The sequence below is a fragment of the Scleropages formosus genome, chromosome 4 (genome assembly GCF_900964775.1).
Source record: "Scleropages formosus chromosome 4, fSclFor1.1, whole genome shotgun sequence".
Classification (NCBI taxonomy): domain Eukaryota; kingdom Metazoa; phylum Chordata; class Actinopteri; order Osteoglossiformes; family Osteoglossidae; genus Scleropages; species Scleropages formosus.
In genome coordinates, this window is record NC_041809.1 from 35,946,896 (window position 1) to 35,964,890 (window position 17,995).

Here is a 17,995-nt window from a genome sequence, read left to right on the forward strand (position 1 = left end):
GTTCTGCAAAGTGTTTCAGCAAACAATAAAACTGTTTTTTTTCTCCTTCATAGTTCTGCTGAGCCTTTCGGGAGAAAAAAATGGCTCATTGATTTGGTCCAGGAGGAAAATGAGTCCCGTGATTCTTGGGACCGATCAGTTCACAGTAGCTCTAAGTTTAAACTCTGTAAGTGATTATAATTATACTGAACCATCTGCTATAAAAGGAGTGTTGGTAGTATAGCAGGTAGTGCTGCTCCCTTTGGATCTAAGAGTCACAGGTTTAAATCCCACCTCCACCTGTAGGACCCTTGACTAAGGTACTTACCCTAAACTCCTCTAGTAAAGTTACCCAGCTGTATGAACAGGCGAATAATTGAAAGTTTCTTTGAGAATGGCATTGAGTAAATGTAGTTCTCTTCTCATATGTTTCCGGAAGAGGTTGGAGTCACGGAGTGTGAGCACTCATCCTGGTCATGTTTCGAAGCAATAAATTTTAAAGTTTTCATTTTAGAGTGCTAAATGCACACAGATTCCTAACAAACAAACTGTAACCAAACTTCAAAGGGTGTTGAAAAACATAGAAATTCATATTTACTGTGGTATATTGCCATTGAATCGTACGGTTCTGGTTTTACTTTTTGATTTACACAAATAGTACTAGTGCAGGTAGTCTGGTAAATGTACTATAACAGGAATTTAGGTGGGGCCAGATTAGACATAGCATAATTTACACCATCATTTAAAAAAGCAACCTGTCTCATAGCTTATAGATGGTATGTCCTTAAAAACTTTCATATACTGTATGACTATTAGAGCAATATGACTAAATTTAAAATGTCATTATCTCAGCCTGGGAGCAGGCTGAAAGCTTTATTTTTATTTAGCACATTTTACCCTACAATGAGTGCGGTAGAAGACAGCCAGAGCATTATGTGGGAGTGCATTTCGACTGAGCTCCCTGGAGTGTATGAGGCCCACCACGTAACATTTAAACTGATCCACACTGACCTTTCGCTGCTTTAACATGGCAGCTTCTCCCATGACACAACACAAAGAGAAAAATGCTCCTTGGTGACATGGTGAAGCGCCCTGTCTCACAGGACCTGTTGTGACATTTTCATTTTATGTTTTAATGCAATTCAGAAATGGTAATTCAAAAATAACAGACATTATAAAGCTTTTAAAAAGCCCTTTGTCCTCAGAGGGTTACGTGTTCCTAGACCCTTTACTTTTTTTTATATTTGCCATTAGATACAATTAGACAATTAGATTTCCTTGTCTGGATTTAGGTAGATAAAAAGAAGAAAAGAGCACATTTTCTTCCATTTTCAATAGAAAGGTTAATGTGAGGTTGCCGGACATTCAGCAGGTTGTCCTGAGCACATATGCCAGATACAGATGTCCTGGGGATGGTTTGCAATGCATCGTGGGATTTGAGTCTGCAGCTCCGCTGGGTGCAGCGCATTACCGAACCAGGCCTGCTGGTCCCCCTCCACTTCGATGGCCAGACCAAAGTCGGCCAGCTTGACCGCCGCCCCCTTCGACTTGGATGCCAGCAGCAGGTTTTCGGGCTGCAGACAGACAGGGAGCAGAGAAGCAATTGTTGAGGAACAGCAGACAGACACAGATCCATCTGCAGGTCTACAGCTGGCCTCTGTGGCAGTGACCGCCACTCTAGGTAACGCCGCTGTAGCCCTTCCAAGTGTTAAATTTCCTACCGCCCACTCTCTGCCTCCCACACTGCCGAACACCACCCGTCCCTCGCCGCTTTGCATATTGTGCCATCTCCTGCACACACATACACATCCACCCACGCGCTCTCCTCTCGCTGGCATCCTCGAGCGCGAGGAAAAGCGAAACATTTATACCGGAGGTGTGCGCGAGAGCGTGCCAGAATACACGTGACTCCGGGCGGACACGTGTCTGTGTGCGTGCGTGTGTTCGTGGCAATGACACTACGTGCCCGTGTTTGTGTATGTCTCCATGCGCCTTTCTTATGTGTCTGCATGCAGGTGCACGTGTTTCTTTTGTGTGTGGGAAGGATTTGGTGGCAGCTGGTACTCATTTTTACACAGGTACATCCCGGAACGTCCACTCGGAGCTGCGACCCGTTTCCCGACCGACAAAATTCACTCGTGGGTGACATGACACTGGGTGGAACTGTGGATTGTGGAAGTAAGACTTGTGCGGATCGTTTCTGGGGGACACGGGCGCTCGAGCATCACCGCAGCTCAGGAGCGCGGAGTGCAACATCCTCGTGTACTTTTGTTCATCTAGCAGACGGTTTTATCAAAAGCAACGTACAATTGAGAGAAAATTAAAGTGTATTTCCGCAAGAGACCGAGAGCCAAAGATACAGCAGACACGTGATCCTCAAAGTACAGTCAGTGTGTCTGATGCTGCTGTTTAAACTGGCGCACATTACATGGGTAGCTGCATGTAGAATTGATAGGAAATACAAAGGTAATTGACACTCGACCATAACCAGACCTCTGCTGTTTCCAGAGAAAGCAAAAAGACCCAACAGGCTTTATGTGAACATAACAACAACATGCATTCCAGTGCATTTAAACATTTGTTAAATAAGATTACATTTGTTCAAACCTGAGGAACGAAATGGAGTTTGTCAGAAGGAGACAAACCCTGCACGAAGGATGTTCTGCTGTACTAGATTGTGAGAATCGACATCAGACGGTTAAAGGGAGCCTCTAAAGTGGGTACTCAGAGCTGGGATCCAAAGGAATGACAGGAAAAGTGTGTCCTGACACCTATGAAGGCTCGTGTCAGTTCCAGCTAACAACCGTGCTCCATCAAGCATCATTCCCTCGGGGTGGGTTTGGTACACGGAGGGTGATAGCAAGGTTTGAGGGAGACACCCACCAGGAGCCCCTGGGCAGGCACTGCTGTCGACTCCCTCACTGCTCCCCGGCTCTTGCAAAGAACTAACACAGCTTATCTATTCCGTTACTGTGGCTCTCTTACTAACCGGATTCGTTTAACAAAGGCTTCTATACAAAGCAGTCGACACCTGCGTTTCGCCGCTGCAGCTCAGAGAGGTTTCGTTCGGGAAGGAAGTAGCCCGCAGGCAACAAATGGCAGCTATAATCCAGCCAGTAGGTTACCGTTAACACAATACAGCGGTAAATTATTTTTGCTACCGTCAACAAGTTGCAGAGTAGCACAGGGGCATAAAAATATTTTGCAGCTGGATGAGGAATAGATAGATAGATAGATAGATAGATAGATAGATAGATAGATAGATAGATAGATAGATAGACACTTTATTGATCCCCGGGAGGAAATTCAGTTCCACACAGCAGTCTATACCTAGACATATTGACAAATTTGCTAATTAATTGTAGTATAAATTAGCAGACACCATATACCATTAACTGGAATTAACAATGCCTGATAAACTGCCCTGACTGGAGTTGTGTCTGGGGTTGGGGGGGTTGCATCGGGGTGAAGAGGAGTAGAACACACGAGGCGAGCCCAGTAGCCGGAAAGGAATGTGCAAGTAATGCTTCTCTGATTTTAATTCCTATAGTACACGTGCATGTCAAAGAACATACAGTACCTTGAATCCGCACGCTGTTGTTCCCATCATCTGCTGCGCTCACATGCAGGTTTGTGTCATTATTCCTAGTAATTTGTGTGTAAAGTACAGTTTTTCTAAGGATTTTTCACGAGTTGCGCAGCCCGCTTAGCGACAGGGACAAGATGCCTCACCTTGAGATCCCTGTGAACAACTCCCATCTGATGGCAATGGAGAACTGCTTCCAGAATCTGCTGAATGCAGTGGCTAAGTGGGAAATAAGAAAAGTTGTAGATGGGGAAACTTTGATCCAGACGACTTCAACATCATTTTGCACTCGCTTTGTTATTCCCATCTGTAATTTCAGCAATCATTTCTTCGATTGATTTCTGTGTAGGAATAACAGCAGACGGGAGCACAAGCAGGATATTAATTGTTCCTTCTCAGCTCCTCTGGTCAATGTGAAAAGAAGAAGTGGGTGTTATTTAGAGAGGCCCAGAGATTAAAAAATATTTGGTTTATTAACACGAAGGATGATCCAGCACCTCTGGGGTCATGTGTTAGCATCTCATTCTCTCCATTAATTGCATTTTTCCCTTCGCTACAAATCACTGCAACCAAATCTGTTTTCAGCGCTTTGCTCCTTGCTGAAGAGAAGGGTTCCACACCTGGGTCACAGCTAAATCCAGTAAACAGCATATCCGATTCCTCCAAAAAGCACTTCTTTTCCACAGCCCTAATAAAATCTCAGCTGTTTCCATAGGTAACGTTACGCACCTCTGCAATCCATGTGGAACAAGTTCTTTGCACATTGTTACATTTTGCAATATTATATTAAATGTTGGATCTGAAAAGTGTGTGGGGGTTTCAAGGGAAACTGAAACAAGCCATTTGGGGTCCAATTACCTGGCATCCGCTTCGCTGTAGTATTCTCTGGCAACGATGTCCTCGAAGAGCTCTCCACCCGTCACGCTGAAAAGTAGTAAGAAGCAGGATTTGTTCTGGTTACGTGACCTCAAGGGCAAGGTGAACGCCTCATTTACATAATTTCACCATCCTGCATGGTATTATGTGGTCATTGAACATCAGTGATCGAGCCCGGGGTTTTTATGGTGTTTCGGGGAAGGTTCTTTTATCCGACGTCCTATCAGTGTTTTACGTATGAAGGGACACGTCGAGGCACCTTTCTTTACTGCTCCACCAAGCAAATCAATCAGAACTGATTTAACCCAGCCTAGATTTAAATTACTTAAATCAATGATGTTTTTGCAAAAAACTCAATACTGGCATCCTAAAGCAGCTTCAAACTTCATGCAAACTTCATGCACCATGATCACAAAGAGGATCAAATCTTTTTTCAGATTACTTTTGTTTAGGAAGTGCTGTGTTTACTTCTATTTTTCTGTATAACTTTTGCCAATCTGAGAAGATGGAGATCCTGTGTTGACAGAACATTTGCTAATCATTACGTGTACACATTTCTGTTGCTTTATGCTCTAGCACGTTCTAAATCGATTATAGCACATAAAGAAAATGAAAGTGAATTACTGAAAAATTGCTGGACAAAAATAAGAAAGAACTATTCTGGCATTTCCAGTGAAAAATTTGAACTCCTAGATGGATATTCATACTTCCATAGACATGCAGAAACTGGCCATGTTAGAATAATTTTTGACATCTAATTGGAACTCAGAGTCATAGCTCTTATGAGACCGAGGTCGGATGTTCTGCCAAATTTGGATCTGTTAGTCAGGCGGAAAAAAATTCCCAGGTTTACACTGATTTTTTAAATTATTATAAAAAATTGAATTCATGAATATTTTCAATCAAATGAGGCAAATTTCACGGCAAATTCACCACACCGGTAGTTGGACTTGTCATATTACTGAGCTGGGGCATAGATAGAAACGTAGCAGAACGAAGAGCACAGTTCCCAAAAGAGGCCTCTGGTCAAATCATATGTTCATTATACACATAATTGTTTATGCCCTGGAACAAAGTCCATTCTCTAAGTGAAGCTAATATCTCATAAACACTTTGCTTATGTTCACATTTTTAAATTTTTCAGAGCCCTAAAGATTGGTTTTGGCTAGAGTGAGCACCTCTATGCAACTCATGCATAGCATCTACATACTCACTTGTGTAATTTCATATTTGGTCACGATGAAACAGACTTTGTGTACAGGTTGCCGTTACCAGTATGAAGAGTCCACAGGCATGGTGGCTCGAATCAGGCCACAGTGGGCCGCCTGTATTGTTGTTCGTTATACGAATTACAGCTGACCCTTGAACAACACGGGTTTGAACTACGCGAATCCATTTATATGTGGATTTTTTTTCGATAAATACATTGCAAAATTTTTCGGAGATTTGTAACAATTTGAAAAAACTCGCAGTCAAACTGTGTAGCCTAGAAATATCGAAAAAATGTAGAAAAAGTTAGGTATGTCAGGAATGCATAAAATGTATGTAGATACTAGTCCATTTTATCATTTACTACCATAAAATACACACGTAACACGTATAACATCTACAGTGTTTTGTATCATATAAGACAATGTTGATGTAGTCACCGACAGAGAAACAGGCAGACGATTCATCTTGTAAACAGACAATGTAAACTTACAGTATTAATAAATACAGTACAGTAAATAAATTTTCTTTTTAATGATTTTTCTTCTATAAATTTTCTTATACAAACTATATAAGATAGAAAATACGTGTTAATTGATTGTTTATGTTATCAGTAAGGCTTCTGGTCAACAGCAGGCTATTAGTAGTTAAGTTTTTGGGAGTCAAAAGTTATACGTGGATTTTCAACTGCGGGTGGGGTCGGCTCCCCTAAACCCCGTGTTGTTCAAGGGTCAACTGTATTTTGCCTTTCAACATTCACAGTGTAATTACACTGCTTGTGAGCATGAATATTCTTCACAAAGAGTCATAACAGCCATCCCCATAGCAGAAGCACTTTGTACTTCGTAATAATCTTTTTTATAACTAACAACTATCTTTAAACCTGCTTAAACTGGTTGTCAATCCACCACAGTCCTTTTTCCAAAGCAAAACCACTTTGTGCTTATATGCAACAGGTATATTGCATTCAACATGTATGCATGACTTTTCTACAAACATTACTGCAGATACTTTCTAAAGTCCTGAAGTATCTGGACATGTTCAAACTCAGAGCTCCTCGGCAAATCTTCAGGATTGGTTTCACTTCATTGCACATCGCATGTTGCGACAGAACAGCAAACCTAACCGGTAAGTAATGAAACCGGAATTAATAGCAGCTGCGGAGGCCAATTTCATGTCCCACATGCAGTGAACCTTTATGAAAACTCTTCCAATGTGAACAGGCCTTTGTGTGGAAACACAGCACAACACATCGTCCACCTGCTTAACTCTTAAGCCGAACTGAAGGTTTCAGTGCAGCCCCTGGGTTCACCCCCTTTTAACCATGGGTTCAGTTGCAGAAATATACAAAGACTAACACATTTCCTTGTTCTATGCTTTTAAGAAGTTGTGATTTCCATAGCTTTCATATTCAGTTCCATAGCCTTCATACTCTGCAGATATGCATCAGATCATTGGAATAATAGTCCATAATAATCCTTCCATCCAGTGCAAAGGAGGTACTCACAGGTCAAAGATGAGGTAATGGTGCCCTTCTTCTGAGATGCTGTCATGGAGCCGCACTGCAAGGGGAAACAAGTTCTTTAGTGGGGAGAAGCTGAGTCTACAAGTAAAGGTACACTATTCCACCTGTCCTCGGGAATGTATAATGGGCAGCACTGTGAAGAATGATGTTGGAGCAACAGTTTAAAGTGGTTCTGCAGCACTATCAAACTGCATTTGATTTTGTAGAATGCACAATTTTTGAAGAACACCTCCCATCATGTGTTTGAAGCAACATCTAGGAAAGTGTTCTCCCAGCCACGTGGTGTTAAGTTTTACCACACTGCCACTGACATGGGCAAACTTGCAGTCATTTCTGGCTTCGCCTGCAAGTGATTAAAACTGATTTCGGGCTGAAAACTTGGTTTTCTCATAAACAGAAGGCGTCACCAAAACCAAAGCAGTTTTTTTTCAGTAATAAATCCTTCAGTGAAATACAGGTATCTATATGACTGAGCAGTTAATTGGTCAGCTGTGTTAACAAAGTATGCAGCTACATGGAAGGTGTGAGTTCTGTTGTTTTCATGAGAAGCTGAAAAAGACCAGCGGTGAAGCTGAGACCTGCTCTTCTGGTTGGTGCTGTTGGTAGCACAACTACTGCTGCAGCTTCTCTACTGCTTCTGAAGAATAAATCTGTGCATCTTTGAATCCCTCCTCCCACTCACCTTCAACCCACCCCTCCTCCCCTGACCACGTGTGAATGACTCCAGCACCTCGTGTGTGTGGGCATGTGTGCGCTGCGAGAGGACACGGGTGCAACCGTGTGGGCGCGGAGGATAGAGGAAACAAGAGGAAGACTGCATCTCGTACTCCTCTCCCTGCCAACCTCCGTCCATAGCAACGCTCCGCATTACATAAGCCTGAAACGGCAATTCTGTTCTTCTTCAACAATTTGATCGCTGCGTTAACGGTTGCCAAAAATTGCTTGCCGCCTACCGCTTCCTTTTGTTTGATTTGGCGCATCTTGTATCCTCTCATACCAGAGCTGGGCTTCTCAGTGCTGCCCCTCTGCATGTCATGAGAAGGGTCCTTCAGGTACTGTACCCTTGCTAAGAAATCAATACGCATGGAGAGCTTTTCTGCACCACCTTAATGGCTCATTTTTCTACATGGCTTTACTTGTTGGGTGACATTTTCTGAGGCCCGATTCAGGAGGTAAGCCCATGAACAAACAACGACAAACATGCAGATTGGAAAAAGATAAAACACGGTACAGGATCCATGGTGCACAGAACAGAAAAAAGTCTTTAGAGGAAGGAGGTATAGGAGGTACAGTCCCTTCCGTTGCCCAGTTGGGCCCCGACAAAGACGATACAGTTAATGATTCATATTAAGTTCATATGGTGGGTCATATATATTGGTTCATATGATGGAAAGAAACAAACTAAGTGCACTTAAGAATCACACGTCTGCATCGAAGTGTCTCTTCCTGTTAATGTAATGAACACATTGTATTTTCCATGAGATGTACAAGTGTCTGACAATGAATACATGTACATAGTACATGCAAATGTAAAATGAAAATTGCTGCATTTATTCTGTAAAACTCTGAACTACGTCAGACACAAAGTACAAATTGAGCTGTGTCCGATATTCTCTGCTTTGCTAAGGGTAAGAAGCTTTTTAGATAAAGTATGCAGGAGAGTTGAAAACTTTTTAGGGATAACATTATTTCATAAATTTTTCATTATTTCATCTCGTAATCATGAACTGAAACACGTTCGTTTGAAGGTTGTTCAAAAGTGAGGCTCTCAATCATATTAATTTAGTCTTTTAATGCAGAGATTTTTCACTCTGTTCTCACTTACATGGGTAACACCAACCAGAAGTATCAAAGCTATACTTTCATTTAATTTTCTATTTTAAGCTGTCTTGCGGCCACCTCTTTTCACTCTGTAAAAGAGTAAAAACCTAGGGGAGTGAAATAAAAATAAAAATAATGAAATAATAAATAAATTGCAAAAAAAATGTATAAATAATGAAATGATGATCAGTGAATAAATATTCACTCTGAGGCCACATTTATGTTTGCATTTATTCATTTAGCAGATGCTTTTCCCCAAAGCGACTAACAACGTAAAGTCTAGTGACTGATTTGTTATGCAAACCCTAGGAGGTGTGTGAGCTGGTTCACTAATTGACAGTGAAACATTTCCAGATGTTTCGCTCTGCTTGCCATTTAAATGACTAATATTTAACATGACACACTCACTCAGACACACAAAAGGAATTCTGGGAAAAATCTGCATGAAGAAGCAGTTTAACTGAAGCAAATCGATCAGCTTCAGACGCTCATTCGGCTGTGAAACGGATAAATGTGAACGTAAGCTTCAAGAGTGGTGACATGAGTGACTCATGTAATGCTGGACGTCAGTCACTGCTGTGTGTCGCCTACAAATGCGATCAGCAATATGTGACTTTCCAAAGATATCTTACAAGAATACAAACAAGTTCCCGAAGGTCCATATAGTGAGTGTCTGAACTGTAAGTGTGTGAGTCACATGAAGTGGTATTTCGGGTGGCACGGTGGCACAGTGAGTAGCGCTGCTGTCTCACAGCACCTGGGTGGTGTGAGAGGACACGGGTTCAATCCCCGCTTAGTCTGTGTGGAGTTTGTATGTTTCCTCCGGGTGCTCTGGTTTCCTCCCACAGTCCAAAGACATGCTGTTCAGGTTCCCCAACAGTGTGTGAGTGACAGAGCGTTTGGGGAAGTTGCTTTGGAGAAAAGTGTCTGCTAAATAAATGAATATAAATGTATTTGTCTTGGAGTTACTGCTCAAAAACAACAAAACCTGGACCTCTTTGCAGTGGAAAAAGAAAAGTAGGAAAGAAGTGATCGATATTCCACTGTCTCATTACAGACATGTCAGGATTTGTACGGCAGCACTGCAAGAAGGACCGAAGTGGTTTAGATATCCGCTGTGGCCCTGTTCGTATTATATATTTGGTATTCATGTATCATTTGGTGCTTACAACAGGTCATCCACGCCTTGTGTGTGGGGGTGTGTGGGTGTTAAAGAACAGGAAGCTTTTTTGGAATTTTTTGCATTTTTCTACACAGTGGCAAAAGTTTTCGTGGTGTTCTCTGGTTTTAAATGGACAGTTGGTTTTACACCTGAAACCAGTCCAGGAAGTCAGATGGGCGGAGAACTAAAATGAAAAATGACCATTCGGCTCCGCTTCCAATTCTCAGCAACGGATATTGACGTCGGGATGAGAAAGATGCTTATGAAATTCCAGCTATTTCTATTTGGAGAGTATGTGTCGACTGAAAAGTCTGGCACATGAAACTTTGTTTGGTGTTAGAGGAACAAGGAATACAAAATGTAGCTCACAATGTGCCAAGAGGAATTTAAAAAGTCTTTATGAGTCCTATTTCGAAGGCAGTATTACTTACATCACAGCAGTTGGCACAGAGTCCATGTGCATTTTACATTATTATTATTTCTGGCAGTTATAAATGACATCGAAAATGACGAGCTGTTTCAGTGTAATCCTTTCCAAGACACTGAAGTGAAACAAAGTCGCTGACATATATTGATATACACAATCAGCTGTTCCTGTGATCCATTGGCCCTAAATAAATGCCTCTTAAGTGACTTGTGAAGACTAATTTCTGTCCCTAGGGGCATCGCAGCTGCCAAAAATTTGAGGAAAAAGAGAGTAACTATGGTCGTAAGCAGAGTACAAGAAAAAGAGTAAAAATTTTTTTAATTTTTTGTAGACGTAAAAATGGCATGGTGGCACTGCGAGTAGTGCTACTGTATCACAGCCCCTGGGTGATGCAAGAGGATGTGGGTTTGATCCCTGCTCAATCTGTGTGGAGTTTGCATGTTCTTCCCATCTCTGTGTGGGTGTGCTCTGGTTTCCTCTCACTGTCCAAAGACATGCTGTTCAGGTTCCCCCATAATGTGTGAGTGACACAGAGAGTGTGTGTGTGTGTGTGTGTGTGTGTGTGTGTGTGTGTGTGTGTGTGTGTGTGTGTGTGTGTTCCACTGATGTATGGATGAGTGACCCAGTGTAAGTAGTGTATCTAGCAGTGTAAGTCACCGCGGTGAATAAGGTGTGTGGGCTCATAACACTACATAGAGTTCATTGGAGAAAAGTGTCTGATAAATAAATTAACATAAACATAAGATCTGTGCAGCTCAAGTTGATTTGTAGAGAATTTATTTGCAGTTCCTCCAGAAGGAGAAAGTTAGATGTGTATAAACCACCAATAAAACCAAGAAATTTCTCAATTTTCCTGGTATTCACTTATTTTTTTCACTATGGTGGCAATGGGGGAACTGTTGTTCTCCCATGATGCATTGCTGCACAGGTGTACATACAGTAGTTCAGTCAGTCTTTTGGAGAAGTGGAGGGTTTCTGGGATCTCAGTACTCTTTTAGAGTAGAGGAACATCTTATGAGTGTTTAAGAGCTGTGTCCAGCATATCCACCTGTTCTGTCTCAAGAACATGTTCCCAGAGTTTTGTTTCCCAGGCCCTTGTTTTGTACCACTGCTGAGAGGGCAGCTGAGGTTGGTTGCAATACACACAGCATTGCTCATGACTGCCCTCACACATGGGTAACTGACTCCGTTATCCTGCATTTATTCATTCAGCTGACACTTTTTCCAAAGCAGCTTACAATTATTTATACAAGGGTAATGTAGGATAAGTACCTTATTCAAAGTTACTACAGCCAGAGGTGGGAACCAAACCTGCAGCTTTCAGGTCCAAAGGCAGTAGCTCTTATCACTAGTCTACCAGCTGTCTCCGTATTGCCATATGACCATTTGCATAACCCATCATTCATGACAAAATGAACAAAGGTTTGTTACAAAAAAAAAGAGAAAGTGTGTATTTAGTACTCAGCGTAAATAAGTAAAACAATATAAACAACATATCATTTTCCCACCATGGAAAGTAATAATGTGAGATTAAACAAATTCTTTTAACCAGTACTGACATTTTACACCTAACACCGATAATGATGATTTAATGGTCTTCAGATATTGTTGCTGCACATGGGAGGGAGAGGCATCAGAAGCAGTTTATAAGATTATGACAATGGTTTGATTGCCAGCTGCACTGTGGGTCAGTAAGTGCTGTTTTTGTGCTGCTATTGAGACTAGTCATCGGGATCTGGAAACAGAGGATGAACCTGAGTAGGTGAGTTTCTTCCCTGTTATGGGAAGAAGAATTTTTACTGCGCAGTGACTGGATGCACACAGTGAATTATTTCCATCACTGGTGCAATTCAGCGAGAAGGAACAAGAATTGACTGTCAGACGTGACACCTGAGTTACACTTTTAAAAGAAGGTGGCAGCTCAATTGGCAAATGGATCTTGGAAACACTGTATCTGGTGGAAAAAAAAAGGCTGCAATATGAAAAGCAAGGGGTTATTAAATAACCATTAAATAACCGCCTAAAACAAATATTTTTGTTAAACATCTAAGTGTCTAAGACTTCTGCACAGTACTGTAAGTCAAAAATATCATCGCTTCTTATCCTTTAAGATAGTCGAAATTGTCGATTGCGAAAATCCAAGTTCACATGCGATGGCTATTATGGGCTTGTCTCTTTCATGCGGGGCAATTATCTAGAGTTTCTCTTCAAGAGTCATTTCCTTCCTCTTCTTCTCACCGGTAACAGGAGACACAGATGGGTGTTTCGTACACACGATGGATGCGCAAAACACAACGTAGATACAGGGGTATCCAAAGAAATGCTGGAAACACAGAACACTGTAGAGTATCGGTTGTATACACTAGTGACCTCGTGACAGACTGGGAGGTGCGGATCACTGCCACTGCCCAGCATCACGAGAGAATATCGTACTGCATATCGCTTGCCTGGGAAATAATCAAAATTTGAAGTACGGTTTCTACTGAATGTCTATCGCACCATCGTAAAGTCTAAAAATCGTAAGTGGGACCATCGTAACTTGGTGACCGTCTGTACAGAAGAGAAACTGAAAAAATCAAAATGTTGCAGCAGCAGCATGACACAACTATGGCTGCAACAACAAGGTTACAGGATCAGTTCATAGGAGGAAAATGTAGCCTTGAGCAAGTCCTCCAATCTGAATTTTTTAGACAAACGCATAAGGGCATCAGTTATGTAAGCCTCTAAATAAGAGCAGCTACCGAGTGAAGTAATGTAATACAATGAGAGCCCAAAGCCAGGAGGTCAGTGGGTCTGAGAAAGACACAAAAGAGGAGCAAGATGGTCAGTAAGGAAATTGTTTAGCGTCAGTACAGTTGGAAGGCAAGTACTGAAGAAAGGCGCATGTGTGACTTCTAAAGGAAACCTGCAAAAAACTGCAGTGAGCACGGAGGATAACGTGTCAGAGAGTAAAATGAAAGAATAGAAGGTTGCAGAAAGGATTACACTTCCGAGCAGGTAGATATGAGGAAATGCATATGGGGGCTATCGGGTTTTCATTTGAGTTCCTCTGTTTTCCCTCTGCAGCTCAGTCTCAAAGTTTGGGAAGGATGGAGATGGACATGATGCACTGAAGATGATGATGTTTGTCTAAAGAATAGGGAACATTAGAAGATGGGGCTAGTGTGGGCATAAGGGAGGTTCCATGGCGCATCAACACCGAAATATACGTAAGAAGGACTCAGTGGGTGAAAGGAAAGAAAGGGAAGAAAAGGGAAGAAGTGGAGCAGGTAGATCTGGACAGTCTCCACATGTACTGTCTATATGGAACGGATGGGCAAAATATTAACGGAGTTAAGTGAGTAGCCAGATAGATGGGTTGGAGAGACAATCGTTTTCATACGGAGTTTTCATGTTTGCCGAGTCGGAAATCTAACCAAGCAGTCAAAGACATAAGAAGACAGGAAAGAACCTACAGGCCTGGGAGTTGTTATCCATGCAGAAATGCTGGTGGACTTCAGAAAGAAACAAGGTGTGCTTTGCTCAGAGAAACAAGTCAACGTTACAAATACACACACACACACACAGTCTGAAACCGCTTGTCCCGAGGCAAGCCAGAGCCTAACCCAGCAACACAAGGCACGAGGCTGGAGGGGACACACCCAGGACGGGACGCCAGTCCGCCACAAGGCACCCCAAGCGGGACTCGAACCCCAGACCCACTGGAGAGCAGGACCCAGTCCAACCCATTGCGCCACCACACCCCCCCTTATTTATAATAGAGGGGCTTAAATGAGTGCAGCACCTACTGTTAATAAATTCTAAATGAGCAGTTTCACACATTTTCTCCTTGAGCCAGTGATATTACATTTGTCTACGGCACATATTGAAAACACATCTCATCAGTTAATGAGAGACAATAGAGAACATGGACAAAGATCAACATGACCAAAATAGGCCTGAATGTATATATGTAGGTGAGGGGTGCGGTGGCGCAGTGGGTTGGACCGCAGTCCTGCTCTCCGGTGGGTCTGGGGTTCGAGTCCCGCTTGGGGTGCCTTGTGACGGACTGGCGTCCTGTCCTGGGTGTGTCCCCTCCCCCTCCGGCCTTACGCCCTGTGTTGCCGGGTAGGCTCCGGTTCCCCGTGACCCCGTATGGGACAAGCGGTTCTGAACGTGTGTGTGTGTGTGTGTATATATGTACTTCATGGCTACTTTTACCTCTGCTTTTACCTTTCTTCTCAAGGTGCACTATTACAAAATGATTTACTTTCTCAAATGCAGAATTCCCCTTTAAACAAAACAGCATTACTAACCTTTATTTAGTAGAATACCTTTCTCTGTTATGTTACTCAAATGTACAAAAATTGAACCATATGTACAGCAGGATATTCTTACTGGAGTAATTTAGATAAGTTCCTTGGTCAAAGGTACAACAGAAAGAGTGGATTTGATTGAAGGACCTCCAGATTATAAGGTAACAGTCCAAAAAACTATGCAAACAGAAGAAAACACAGACAGATATAGGGACTGTGCACCAGTCACACACACAGTCTGAAAACACTTGTCCCAAGCAGGGTTGCGGTGAACAGGAGCTGAACCCTGCAACATAGGGCACAAGGCTGGAGGGGGAGGGGACACACCTACTACGGGATGCCAGTCCACCGTAAGGCACCCCAAGCAGGACCTGAACCCCAGACTCACCAGAGATTGGAACCCAGTCAGCCCGCTGCACCACCGCACCCCCCTGCGTCACTCATTCATTTGTAATTCCTATATGAATTATGACTGAAAGGCTAAGCAGGGACATCAGTGGACATTTCCACATACATTTTATGAGGGACAATCAATACTCAAAAGATCCATCCATTTTAGTCATATTCGAGTCAGGTCAGGCATAAAAAGAGTTATAAAAAAGTGCTTTTAATAATTTGTTAATTATCCTTTAACTTAATTTATTATTGGTCTGGGAAAAACAGGAGGTGGTGGCACAGCTGGTAGTGCAGGTTTGAATCCTGCTTAGTGTTTGTCAAGATTGCATGTTCGACCCCATGTTGCTACGGATTTCTTCTGGGAGCTCTGGTTTCCTTCCATAGTCTGAAGACATTTGTCTCAGGTTAATTGTTAATTTATTTGCCCACAATGCAGGCTGTGCCCTGCACAAATTGTATTTTCTATGAGATGGACGTCACTTTGGAGAGAAGTGTCTGCTAAATGAGTAAATGTAAATGTAAATGTAGATGTAAATGTTCTTGGCCTTGTACCCCATGCTTTCAAGACCAGCTCTGGAGAACTGCAAACCTCACCTGGATGAGTGGTTCAGGAAGTGAGCAAGTGAAAAATGGTCTGAATCAGGACAGACAAGTTCTAGTTGAAGGTGGTTTTCATTATCATTTAAGTTTCCTGACCTGAACTTAACTAACAGTACAAATGATGGGTTTGAGGGACTTGTGACTGATCGACAAGCGCTCTGCATCCCATAGGAGTGCAGAAATATTTTCTTATTTCCTTTATGTTTTAACAGTTTGACACATTAGAATTTGGCAAAATGGGAAAAGAAAAAAATTTTGTTCAAGGGTTCCAAAAAAGTTAACATCATAAAGTAAGTCAGGTCAGTCAAGATGATGTAAAGCCATTATTTTGTTGGTACTATGTCGTGTTAGTTACATAGCCAAAAGAAATAGTGAGTAGATTAAAAAAACACCCAACAATGTAAAATTCTGAGATGTGTAATATCATGAATTTAGTGAACTTTTTGCCAAGTGAGGTGGTATCACATTGATTTAAAATCCCAAAGGTGGTCTTCTACAAGATAATATTTACATTAATTTATCTGGCATAGATTTTTCTCCAAAGCGCGACCCTGTATGGGACAAGCGGTTCAGAAGATGTGTGTGTGTGTGTGTGTGTGTGCGTGTGAGATGTACAACTAAGGTAACTTACACTGCTAGATGCACTACACTAAACACCCTACAGCCAGAATGCAGGTTTTATAGGCACTCAGTTGAAGTAGAATTTTCAGTGAAGAATAAAAGGACTGAACTGAACATACAGCTTGTTGCACAGTTCCTCCAAAGCTCAACAACGGATGGCAGGAACATTTCTGTTTTAAAGGATGATCTACTTCTGGCTGAGTTGTCAAAATGTGATCCTGGAAACGCAACATAGCAAGATGCCGCTCAACTGACATTAACATTACTCAGAACTAATGGTGAAACTTGAACTGGACCCTGGAATGCTGCTGACTGCACTGACACCCACTTCCTTGACCAGTTTATGGCACCGCAGAGTGATTAACTGAACATGAGTGTAACATATCATATTATTTATTTTAAAATAATAAGCAATATGTAATATGGTATGGGGGCACAGAGGGCTTGGCTGGGTCCTGCTCTCCGGTGGGTCTGGGGTTCGAGTCCCGCTTGGGGTGCCTTGTGACGGACTGCCGTCCCGTCCTGGGTGTGTCCCCTCCCCCTCCAGCTCTGAACCCTGTGTTGCCTGGGTAGGCTCTGTTTCGCTGTGACTCCGCTCAGGGCATGCAGTTTCAGACAGTGTGTGAAATATGTTACAATTTCCAAATAATTCATCCAGCACTTGTGTGATTAATCAAGATGCTACGGATGTTTTTCCTGCTTTCTGAATTCATGTCTGGAGATGCTGCATTTTGCCAGAGTGGCGATGAAACTGTAAACAGGGACGTCACCTTAACAGGTAAAATACAACTTTTGCCAAACACAAGATGCATTTACATGAAAACACAAGGCATCTACAGCGAAGAAGATATTTCAGCATTTCCGAATTCAGGAACTCAAAATGGGTTTAGCTCAAGTGAAATTAAGGGAAGATTTTTGTATCCGGTTACATCTGGGACTAACTTAAGGCACTGGGCAATCAGGCAGGAAAGATGTAATAAAAGTGCTGAGCTGAAACTTGAGGAGGCGGAATTGGGCATTAGAGCAGGGCTACACTCCTGAAAACAGATCCAGGCTCCCGTAGCCTTGGTCGGATCCAGAGCTGGCAGCCAGCCGCCACAATCTCGGCCAGAGTAAGGAGCATCAGGGCCAATTCATCTGACATGCTGGTAGCGGCTCCTGGACGTACGTGGGTGGACTTTGGCACAGCGTGCAACTGAGCCACGGAGGAAGTTGGCCGTTAAAATGTGAGGTTAAACAAATCGAATCAAAGCCCTTGGTCTACACCGAAAAGCCTGTGGAATGAAGTTGAAGGACCCATGTGGTGAGATTTAAATAGATTTCCTATGAAGCACAAAGCAAATGAGTTTCATAAACATGGATCAGACCCCGGACTGCAAGATTCACTCAGATCAGACCATGAATCCTTCTTGCCTTTGGTTTTCCTGGGCTTTTTGTGAGAGTCCTAATGGTATCGCTGAGCGATACTCTTTCATCGCGACCAGCGAAGACCTACCGA

The 17,995-nt window shown here is 42.5% G+C and overlaps 1 protein-coding gene across 3 annotated transcripts in view; it reads right to left on the minus strand.

Moving 5' to 3' along the window:
• camk2a (calcium/calmodulin-dependent protein kinase II alpha) overlaps positions 1 to 17,995 on the minus strand; it is a 62,839-nt gene that overhangs the window by 21,180 nt on the left and 23,664 nt on the right. For all 3 annotated transcript variants that reach the window (XM_018752183.2, XM_018752182.2, XM_018752184.2), the window contains exons 4-7: positions 7,158 to 7,212; positions 4,424 to 4,489; positions 3,712 to 3,784; positions 1,451 to 1,553 (exon numbers count right to left, since the gene is read on the minus strand). In XM_018752183.2, the coding sequence (XP_018607699.1) occupies positions 1,451 to 1,553; positions 3,712 to 3,784; positions 4,424 to 4,489; positions 7,158 to 7,212 (297 nt within the window). The remainder of the gene's footprint in view (positions 1 to 1,450; positions 1,554 to 3,711; positions 3,785 to 4,423; positions 4,490 to 7,157; positions 7,213 to 17,995) is intronic.